At 38.1% G+C, this 11,777-nt stretch overlaps 1 protein-coding gene across 6 annotated transcripts; it reads right to left on the reverse strand.

Moving 5' to 3' along the window:
* Positions 1 to 16: 16 nt before the first annotated feature.
* Positions 17 to 3,593, reverse strand: LOC100780830 (uncharacterized). Of its 6 annotated transcripts, none has more exons than XM_006606899.4 (6): positions 3,328 to 3,593; positions 3,154 to 3,190; positions 1,934 to 2,274; positions 1,221 to 1,379; positions 1,034 to 1,133; positions 17 to 492 (listed from the first exon to the last, which is right to left on the reverse strand). In XM_006606899.4, exons 1-6 carry the CDS (start codon positions 3,406 to 3,408, stop codon positions 275 to 277), a joined length of 936 nt encoding a protein of 311 aa, XP_006606962.1. In that variant the 5' UTR covers positions 3,409 to 3,593; the 3' UTR covers positions 17 to 274. The 6 variants fall into 6 exon arrangements, with proteins under 6 accessions (XP_006606962.1, XP_006606963.1, XP_006606961.1 ...); XM_006606900.4 differs by having other exon boundaries at positions 1,034 to 1,142; positions 1,934 to 2,247; positions 3,328 to 3,586; XM_006606898.4 differs by having other exon boundaries at positions 1,034 to 1,142; positions 3,328 to 3,585.
* Between the last annotated feature and the right edge of the window lie 8,184 nt (positions 3,594 to 11,777).

Here is an 11,777-nt window from a genome sequence, read left to right on the forward strand (position 1 = left end):
TTTGTGATATTTTACTTGACTTTAATCTCCATTCTCCATGTTAAGGAGAGGATATATTAATTTTCTATGGAAATATTCTGAAATTATGACATCCGAATCAGGAACATGTAGATTTTCACTTTCATTTTCTCCTAGCATTTGAAAAGTTCCTATACATGTTAAATCCTAATTAACATGTTTTTTTTTTAATTCACCTAATTATAAACCTTGAAACAGACACCACTCAAGTATAAAGCTCACAAACTTGAAGTGAGAATCACGAGTATATGCTTGATCATGGTAAAGTTTGGTTGGTGTCACTTCCCAAAGGACGTGGTAGGAAATAGCTTACGCCAGTTTGACCACTAGTTGTAAGTAAATCGAACTCTCCAGCGGCAAATGTGTGATCTTTCATGAACATGGGACGTCTAAGTTCCACATATCCACAGTAATCGACTTCATTTACCTCAGCATCCTTTTTGAATGAAGAAACAGCTACCTTGACTCCTTCCCCTGCAAATGTTTAATTTAGTTACATTTCAACATGGAAAATTACTCTGTAATACTTCAAATCCAAGGTAGCTTCTCCAAACATAACTCTCCAAGGTACTAAAACAGTTTCATGTGTTCTTTATCGGTAAGAATCGAAGACAGATACCAAGAGTTTACAACAACTAATACACTTGATCAACCAATTGAATTAAATCTTTCATTTTAAATTGATTTTGCTGACTATTAGTGTGATCATGAGTGCAAAAAAGGTAAAAAAAAAAATACAATTAAATAGATGATGCACCGATATTATAAAGAGTTTCTACAATATCATTTAATACAAATTGTTATGTATGATAAGTTTCTTTGGTTTTACAATAACTATTTTAAAAGTTATTATCATATTAGTCCACAATGTAAATTTTTTTTAAGCTAACAATGCAGAGAAATTAAATTCAAAATAATAAACTACAACTAAAGGTGCTTTTTCAGATATCTAAACCTAGAAATTCAACATTATATAACTGATTTTCCTAACATGGATATGAATTGAAATTTTTACCATGTGTAACAAGCAGCAAGTTCTCAGTAGGGTATTTATCTGCAAGGTCCTTAATTAACTGCTGATATCTTGCCCCTGCTTGCAGAACTGATTCTTCCCACTGGGGCAACTGAATTTTATGAGTAAAAAATGTTAAGCATGGATGCATACTTAAAAATTATTATATTTAATTTGAAGTCCTTTATACCTCTTTACACATCCTTTCAACATTTTTATCCACTATCTCAGCTGGGAGCATGGCTTCACAAACTGCTACATCAAACCCCATGTTTCCATCTTTGGGGGCAACATTGGGACGGATAGCCTTGCTGTTCATCATTTCGCACAATCCATACTCGACAGAGACCTGCAGTTTACACAATCAAACAAAATTGCAAACTTGCAACTATTCTTGACAAAGAAAGACAAGAAATACTAAACTAACTACAACTAGGAATCATGTTACAATCCCCCAATATTGTAATTGTTACAAACAAGTCTTTGAATGTTACAATTAAATCTTTTTATCAATTTGCTTTTATCTAGAATTTTCTATTTCTAATCTCTTTTTATTTTTAGTTTAAAATTTTAAATTTCTCATTCTTTTTCTTCTAATTTTTAGTTAAATTTTCAATTTCTCACCTTTTATCAAACTAAAATTAGAGACTAAACTAATTTTTTTTAAGAGAATTATAAAGCTTAAAGACTAAGAAATTATTTAAATCATTAAATTTTACACGGTGTATAATAAAAAGAAATGAAATAAAAATAAAAAAAACTGGATCAAGCTCAGAATAAAAAAAATAAACTTTTTTTTTTGTCAATAGTTTTATGGATTTTCGATGTGTCCGGATTGCTCGGTATTCAACATTCTTTTTGACATTTTGCCTAAGAAAAAGTTGAGAATAAAAACAATCTGACCTTGACTTCGGAAGGCTTAACGGCAACACCATCGGAGAGAGATGCCACGAGTTCCACGGCGGTCTGGAGGCAGCGGAGGAACGGCGAAACGAAGACGCGCCCGATCGGAAACTCGACACTCTCTCGGAGCCTCAGGCCCGTTTTGAACGCCCGTTTCCGGCCGGCCTCGGCCAGCGGCGGGTCCCAAGGCCGCGCCGCCGTCGCCGCCCATGACGGCTCGAAGTTGTCGAAGCGCTCGCCGTGCCTCATTACGACGACGTTTTGGTAAGAAACGATGGCACCCTGCTTTCCTCTTGAACTCATTTTCACCGAACCTACACCGACAGAGCGTGTTGGGGTTTCTGAATTTACAAGAGAAAATGAAAATTGAGATTTCCGTATAGAATGTGTTTCTTACTTTCTTTCTCTTCTATTATTAAAGAGATTGGCCATAATTTCCACAGAGAAAATGTTACAAACTTATAATTTGGGTTGTCATTTTTTTCCCAGAAAGAGCACTTGAAAAAAAATACAGTCGTGGAGTGTAGTGTATACTAATAGGGTTCTTAATCGTAATCACTGCGAGCTGGCACGTCAATTTTTACCCTTGTCAGTTTTTCTTCAACAAGATTTCTTTTTATTAATTACTTATACTGTTATACAAGATATGTATATACCTTTTTTGTTACAAATATACTTAACTATCACCGAAAATTAATCATCGAGAAGCTAATGAATAATTTGTAACAATATCAAGAGTAACAAAAGAATATCCTATTATATAGGTTCATAGAATGCATAATATAATATCACCAAATAAACTATGATATGAGTTGTTTGACTCTAATGCTACAAAACAAACGCTGTATTATACCTAGAAGATGCATAAGTAGTTTCCTTAAATTTAACATTATAGTTTTTTTAATAGTATATTTTTAGCCAACAGTTAGTTTAATAGCATTACATTAGTTGATTCTGCGAAGGGACATATATTAATGTTACTAGTAAGCTAATAAGCTAGAAGCTATACATGACAATCACGACAATTATTTCATATTAATGCTACGTAGCGTTACTTTATTAAGTTCATATTTAAATTCATTTGAAGGTTGTGGTTTTGCAATAATTTCAAGCTATCTCACGTCATTCTCTCTATATAATAATAGTAATTCAAGTTGAAAGCGAATCAAGAACGACCACGAAATAAAACAACTAATAAGATGAAGCTGGACATGACATACCTGTAGATAACGATCGTAAGCCAGTTTCTTTATACACCTAAACATAACATCTTGTTGTAAAGTGGGAAATAAAATATTAGTATATTACAGTAAAAGAAATACTCAAAATACATTAGAAGTGAGAAAATAAATAATGCAGAAAGAAAATGTTAGATTGGGGAATTCGAAAAACACCTTATAGCTTTCCTGCAGAATGGGAGCTTGGTTACACGTAGAACGAACAGAGAAAAGGCGAAGTAACCGTAACGAAAGCATGATGATGAACAAAGAGGAGAATATTGAAACAATTTGAATCGGAGAACGCAAATGGGAAATGGGAATGAGGAATATGAGAGGCCCTTTGAATTGTAGACCTATAACGAATGAATGAACTTAGATTAAATATTGAACAAATTCAACGCGTGTGAATTCAAGAAGAAAAGGGTCCAACAAAGAGTTCTGGGAAGGTTCCTGAAGTGCGTTTATAATTGAAAATGTCAAGAAAATAGTGCTTCCGTCTTTGTTATTCCTTTCTTTTTGCTGCTTCAAGTTAACCCCAAAGTCACTTCATTGACTTTGATTAGATACTGCTACCCGCGCGTATGCATCACCTTCACATTAGATTCATCAATATTTTCACAGGGTTGCCCCATGTATATTTTAGGCTGAAAACGAACTTTGATACGATAAGGAGGTTTTCTCAAAATTAATAATAATACTTTTTTTAAAAAAATAATACAAATATTTTATTAAAATGATTATATTTTTATTAAAATTTTATCATTCAATGTTTTTGGGATATAAAATCATTTATTAAATTATTATGATAGATAAAAAAGGATAGTTTATTTTTAAGTTTTAGAGAAAATTACGTCCACACTTTCTGTAACATCCTGAGATCTTTGTCTTAACACATTGGAGGGTACATCCTTTGTGGCACAAGTAGAGGGTACATCTACTTGGGTTTGACTGAGAACAAGAGAGGGTACATTTCTTGTGGATCAGTTCTAGTGGAGGGTACATCCACTAGGTTCAAAGAGAACAAGGGAGGGTACATCCCTTGTGGATCTTTGCTTGTAAAAGGTTTTTTACAAGGTTGAAAGAAATCCCAAGGACCGCAGGTTGCTTGGGGATTGGAGGTAGGCACAGGTTTGTGCTGAACCAGTATAAAAATCCTTGTGTGTTTGTTTCCTTCTTCCCTACTCTTTTACTTTCCGTTGTGCATTTAATTTCTGCTTTTACTTTCTGTTAAGTTTCTCTTCTACTCCATATTCTCTTAACAACCTAAGTAAAAGCCTTAAAAGAGTAATTTTTTAATTGGTAAAGTTTTAGGAATAATTAATTCAACCCCCCCTTCTTAATTATTCTGAGGCCACTCGATCCAACAAGAGTCACATTTGTTCAAGAGATTTTTGAATGGTCATCAAAGGCCTATAGATAGGTGACTTGGGGCACAAAATGAATGAGAGAGATTCCAAGAGAACTTCATTGTCAAATGCTCTCTCAAAAGAAACTCTTGGGCAAACACTTGCAAATCCATTAAGAGTTCATCCATGGACTTCAATTGTAATATCCTTTTCTTCAAGAGAGAATTCTTTTTTCTTTTTTCTCTTTCAAAGAGATTGATTAAGGGACTGAGGGTCTCTTAAGTTGTAAGGATTCCTTAACACAAGGGATGAGTTGTCCCTGTGTGGTTCATACTTTCTAAACAAATTTTTATGAAGGGAGTGGAAAATCTCAAGTGGGTTGCTTGAGTACTGGACGTAGGCACAGACTTTGCCGAACCAGTATAAAAATTGTGATTGCATTCTCTCTTCCCTTATCTCATTCATTTTATTGCAATCAATTTTGTCTTGTATGTTTAAAGAACATTATTAAATTGATTGCTGCTTCTTCTGCATCCTGAGCCTATCTCTTCTTTTAGAAGGGGGTTAAAAGTTACTAGTGGGAAATTAATTCACCCCTTCTTAAGATTTCTGAGGCCACATGTCTAACACTCACCATCTGACCGGCCACTAGCGAAAGCCCAATCAGTGAAACTTGTAAAAAAGAAAGAGCATAAGAGACATCGGGTATATCAACAAAAAACCTTGAAGTCTTGCAAAGTAAGGGAGACATCAAAGTGTCGACAAAAGACTCTGATAGTCTTAGAAAAGATAAATAGCGAAAGATATGGTTGTCTCTGCATGCCAATGGATATGATTGTCTCTAGAAGGCAAATGAGACTGTAATAGTCTTGAAAACTGTCATACCCTAATTTTGTCTGGGGACCATCTGTTTGGTGGGATGCGACCTTCGCTTGACCACTTCGAGGTACTTGATACCCATCGTTAGGCAATCCGTGAAATTCCGTGACATGTCGGGAGTCGAAAGGAAGCGTTAATGCGCAATCCGTAAAGTTCCGTAACATTTTAGAGGCCAAAGAGGGGACAGTTGCGTAATCCGTAAGGTTTCGTGACATTACAGAAAAAAACAAGTATCGTTACGTAATTCGTAAAGTTCTGTAATGTTACGGAAAAAGAATCAGCAAAAGAGGGGCAGATGGGGGTGTATTTAGTAAACATGGGTGTGCAAATAGCAATCAGGCCCACTTGGGCCTTCCAAGATGTTCCACCAGAAGGCGGCAACCCAGCTCGCCTGGGCGAGCTGGGCGGCAACCACCTCCCTTTTTTCCCCTATAAATAGGGGAAGGAGGGCAGAACAAATTCGTTCAACCCTTCTGGTATCTGAGATTCACTTAAAATTAGTGAGAAAAATTGTTTCCGTGAAGAAAATCCAAGCCGAGGCGCTTCCGTAACGCTTCCGAGACGTTTCTGTGGGCGATTTCGCGAAGGTTTTCCACCGTTCTTCATCGTTCTTCGTCTTTCATCGGTCTTTAACTGGTAAGTTTCCGAAATCGAACCTTTGAATTCATTCTATGTGCCCTTAGTGGTCCCCACTTGTTTTGCGTGCTTTTATTTTTATTTTATTTGCTTTCCGTACCCCCTTTTGACGTGCTTTAGTCATTTATTTAAGTCATTTTCTCGCCTAATCAAAAATAAAATAAATTTCCACCGATCATTTGAGTTGTAATATCTTTTAATTTATGTTGGAATAAAATCCGACCGATCTGTCATGCCATAACCACGTTTAAAACCAAAAAGAGGCAAAATAATAATATAATAATAAAAAAATATATTTAAATTAAACAATAAAAAAAAATCATTCGGACATTTTTCTTTGGGATTTTCTTTCTTAATCGAATTGACTAATAACCAAAGTGAAACTAAGGCTAAAATCAATTCATAAATCAAGCTTTTGCCATCACCTAAAAACCATTTTTAAGGTCCAACACCTTGAAATGGTCCTTTTCGCTTTTATTGGTTAAACGTGGATTTTTCAAAGCCTAAAATCAACACATAGCTTTGTCACCTCTTTCAAGAGATCATTAATGGTCCAATGCCTTAATGTTTTCTCTCCTTTCAAAAGAATCGAAAGATCGTTTAATGGTCCAACGCCTTAAATGACCTTTCATTCAAATCAAAATATATCTTGCAAAAAAAGGATAAAAACAATTTAACCAACGTTTAGTTCTCTAAGAACTACGTAGGTCTGATTTCCTTATCCCAATTGAGAAATACGTAGGAGCAAGGGAAACACCCTTGTCGACCACAAAAAGATAAAAAATACAAAAAGGCATAAAAAGACATAAAAACGTAAAAGGGAAAATAAAACAAATTGAAGTCATGTTTGCACACTTAAAGTTCGTAGACCACACCTTTTCCGGTTTTTCCGACGTTTTCCTCGAATAAACGTTGGTGGCGACTCCACGCATTTTCCTTCCATGGAAGACGCACCCGCGAGCCCTGCGTCGCCCTCCCGCCGAAGGGTAGGTTGCGACAGTTGGCGACTCCAGTGGGGACTGTTTTTAGAGAGTTAGGCCTTCTAATCTCGTGCAATATCATGACTTCCTCTTTTGTCGGCTTCCTTTTATTTCTCTTACGTTCTTGTATATAACTCTTTGATGCTTTTAGTGTGTTTTTAAAATGTATGCATGAGGTAAATATTTATTCATCTGATGCACACAAACACCAACACTATTTGCACACACGGTGAGTTGAAAAGGGGCCCTATACTCGGGTCCATGGGAACATAATGAGTGGAGGTGAATCTGTGGTCATGCTAGGTCTTCGACTTGCTTGATAACAGTGAACCCTCATCTAGAGTTTTTCTCTTTGATAACATATTGTTGCTAGTAGTCCCTACTGCCGCAATATGTTCTTCGAAGGGGATGATACCTCTAGAGACCATCAAGAGAGATATGACCACCTTGGGAATTATCACTAAAAGCCCTTTTAGTTTCCTCCCGTGTAGGTCCCTAAAATCGGGACACGAAGCAAACACGTGCGTGCCCTTTTAAACACTACCATGCATATAGCCTAAATGTTATGTACGCCTTTGCTGTATGATTATTTGTGGATATTGCCATACTGTGTACATCCCCGTGTTACGCTTTTGCGCGTCTGCATCATGTCGTCACACATGCATTGTATGTTGGTCTCGTCTTTTGTCACAGGAAGCTGGAAGGTCCATATCACCTTCTTAACTGTACACATGGGGCACTGTGCCCCCAAATGCGCAAGTAAGAAGAGATGATTTTCTGGGCATAAGCATCTCTTCATGGCATCATAATGAACATATCGTTCCTGCATTTGTCTGGTATCATATTCCAACCTCACATTTTGCATGAGTCATTGCATCATCATGCATATGCGTTCAACATACTTTTTGTTCTACAAACTGCATACCTTTTGTTTTCATGTTTGCTCATGCATGATCCTTGCATTTTCCTCTACAAAATGAAAACAAAAAAGGGAAGCATGAAAATTCATGATGCATTCTTAGTTGCATGTGTTAGGTACCATGAGTCAACCATGTTGGGATCATAAACCCATTTCTAAAATACAACAAAAAAAACAACAAAACAAAATGATTGAGCATGGTACGTAATGCGTTGCTAACTAGGAAATGATGTTTCTTCGGGCATCTCAATCTCAGCATTACATTTTCCATGCATAGCATACGTATTCCCGAGTCTTTCATCTCTATGAAATGTTGTCGAAGTATTGGCGATCAAAATTGTCATTCCTTGGGTTATGAGGTTGAACCAAGCTCATGCTTTCACAAAAAGGTTCATTAAGTCAAGTTGAAGTATGGAAGTAACCATCTTGCAAAGAAATTGGGGCAAAAGATGGATCGAGTTACATCGCTGCTCCGCCTACTGCCAAACACATTTAGGATTATTGATGTCCCTGTTTACTTCCAGTTTCACCTTGACAAAGATGTCATGGACCATGTTGAAAATCTAAATTGATTCAACCCCATGTCCTGCGTAAAAATTCACAATACTTCAACTGTGCATCATTCGCATACATCCATGTTTTTCATTGGTTGCATTGTTCATAGCAATCTTTCCTTAAAAAAAATGAACTTAATCATTGTTATCAAAAAGAAAAAAACACGTTTTACGGCACCCTTACCGAACCCGTGCTGGAGCTAGAGTAATGGGTGAAGTAGAGGAGGTGCAAAAGCAGATGAAGGCCGACATGGAGGCCATGAAAGAGAAAATGGCCACAATGATGGAGGCCATGATGAGCATGAAGAAGATAATGGAAGCCAATGCGGTTGCAGTTGCCGCTACCAGGGCTGTTGCTAAGGTGAACCTGATGCCCCCATCTGATCTCAACCAAATGAATCATCCAACCTCAGATATGGTGGGCGAAGATTTGGGAAGTACGGACAACCCCATGATGTGCAAATTCAAAACGAGCATGCCTTCCCACCATATGGCTTGCCTCCCAACTATACGCCACCCAATGTGGCGTACACTCCTAATGAGAATGTCAATAACTCCACTCCTATACCCATTGAGAACCAACAACCCCAAACTGATCATGCACATGTCTCTTAAACCATGGGGGAGACACATGAAATTCCCCACCACAATCTAGCTGACTTCGAGCCTTGCCTCGGATATGCCAATGAAGGGCAAGCAATTGGTGGTATACCCCTGCAAAAAACTTTGGAGGGCCCTTAGTATCACCCACAACTACACCTCTTGCATTCCACAACAAGTAAAAACCCTCATGCTATGGCAGAAATGGGAAAGTTGGATTATCTAGAGGAAAGGCTCAGGGCCATTGAAAGAGGTGAAGATTATGCCTTTGCTAACCTAGAAGAGTTGTTCCTAGTACCCAATATCATCACCCCTCCCAAGTTCAAGGTGCTGGACTTTGACAAGTACAAGGGGACTACTTTCCCCAAGAACCATCTAAAGATGTATTGTCGGAAGATGGGGGCATACGCAAAAGATGAGGAATTGCTGATACATTCCTTCCAAGAAAGTCTTACTGGGGTAGCTGTTACCTGGTACACTAACTTGGAACCTTCCCGAGTCCATTCTTGGAAGGACCTAATGGTTGCCTTCGTTAGGCAGTGTCAGTATAATGGCTTCGGATAGGATGCAACTACAGAGCATATGCAAGAGGGGGCATAGATCTTTCAAAGAATATGCCCAAAGGTGGAGGGATTTGGCAGCCCAAGTGGTTCCCTCAATGACGGAGAAAGAAATGATAACAATGATAGTAGACACATTACCAGTGTTCTATTATGGAAATGGTGGGTTACACACCTTCAAGCTTTGCGGATTTGGTCTTCGCCGGCGAAAGGATCAAAGTGGGTATGGAAAAAGGCAAATATGATTATCCTGCTTTGATGAATAAAAAAAACTGGGGCAAATGAAAAGGGTGAGAATGAGGGAGAAACCCATGCTGTGACTGCCATTCCTATACAGCCAAGTTTCCCACCAACCCAACAATGTCGTTACTCAGCCAATAACAAACCTTCTCCTTACCCACCACCTAGTTATCCACAAAGGCCATCCCTAAATCAACCACAAAACCTGTCTACCGCACTTCCAATGATGAACACCACCTTTAGCACAAACCAAAACACCAACCAAGAAATGAATTTTGCAGTGAAAAAGCCTGTAGAATTCACCCCAATTTTGGTGTCCTATGCTGACTTGCTCCCGTATCTACTTGATAATTCAATGGTAGCCATAACCCCAGCCAAGGTTCGTCAACCTCCATTTCTCCGAGGATACGACTCGAATGCAACGTGTGCTTGTCATGGAGAAGCCCCGGGGCGTTCCATTGAGCATTGTAGGGCCCTAAAGCGTAAGGTGCAAGGTCTAATTGATGCAGGCTGGCTAAAATTTGAGGAGAATCGCGTGTAAATCCTGACATTGACAAGAGATGCCATACATGGGGCAATTTTGAAAGCTTTTGTTAGATGTCTCTAATGACTCATCAGGATTTTCAAGTTGATGCCATTATTGTAAACCATAGTTACAATGCTAAATAAAATGGATAAATTTGAAATTTTTGTCCCTCATCCTCTCACAAACACATCTTTGCTTATTCAACTTCCACCGGAATTTGAGTGCAAGCCATTAGTCTGTTTGCTCAAGCGACCTGCGCTCTTGAGTGTGGACTTCCAAGACCGTTCAATTAGAGATTACTCGTCTTGCACGTTGGTGGGGGTGCCGTAAAACAACGAGTAAAGTTCAAAACAAATAAGTTTCAAAATAAAAGAAAAAAAAAGCATTTGATTGACTGTGTTGTCAAGTAAAAATATAGACGTTCATGTGACCTCATTTTATCATTCTGGAAAGTTTGTCTTTTTTATGAGAAGTGAGTTATCAAGAATAGGAGTCATTTGACTTAACCTGCCAACTGAAAAAAATCCTTCAACTATTTCTTGTCCTTGCAAAATTCTTTTTGCAAGAATCAACCGCTTCTTTCATTCTTCCTTGCTACCAGGTTATGAAAACAAAGATGGATACCTCAGAGCCCTACACTGGGGCAATGAGGGGCATCGTGCATGAACCTCAAGTGAACCTAGGGGCAGATTAGAAGTTCTCACCCAATAGGTTCCCTACTACAAGGTCATGACTAAAGACAACGATTGGTACCTTAAAGCCTTACACTGGGCAATGAGGGGCATCGTGCATGAACCTCAAGTGAACCTAGGGCCAGATTAGAAGTTCTCACCCAATAGGTTCCCTGTTACAAGGTCATGACGAAAGACAACGATTGGTACCTCAAAGCCTTACACTGGGGCAATGAGGGGCACCGTGCATGAGCCTCAAGTAAACCTAGGGGCAGATTAGAAGTTTTCACCTAATAGGTTCCCAGCTACAAGGTCATGACGAAAGATAACAATTGGTACCTCAAAGCCTTACATTGGGGCAATGAGGGGCATCGTGCATGAGCCTCAAGTGAACATAGGGGCAGATCAAAAGTTCTCACCCGTCGATGTTTTTAAACAAAAAAATGGGACAAACCCTGGAATTTCAATGGATTGATTAAACGTCAAATGACTCCATTGCCGTCACTCCAAAATGGTCAAGTGACTAAATCAAACAGAACATACACTCTGAGGGAGTTCCCGGAGAGATTTGCAAAAAATAGGATAAGGTTGCATGAATTATCACCTATTTCAAAAGGATAGTCAATTTGTGTTTTCCAAAAAAAAAATTAATTCAAAATCAAAATCACAAAATAGGGAAAGAATGTCATGAACATTGTACAACTTTCCACTAC

The sequence above is a fragment of the Glycine max genome, chromosome 1, assembly GCF_000004515.6.
Source record: "Glycine max cultivar Williams 82 chromosome 1, Glycine_max_v4.0, whole genome shotgun sequence".
In the NCBI taxonomy this organism is placed as follows: domain Eukaryota; kingdom Viridiplantae; phylum Streptophyta; class Magnoliopsida; order Fabales; family Fabaceae; genus Glycine; species Glycine max.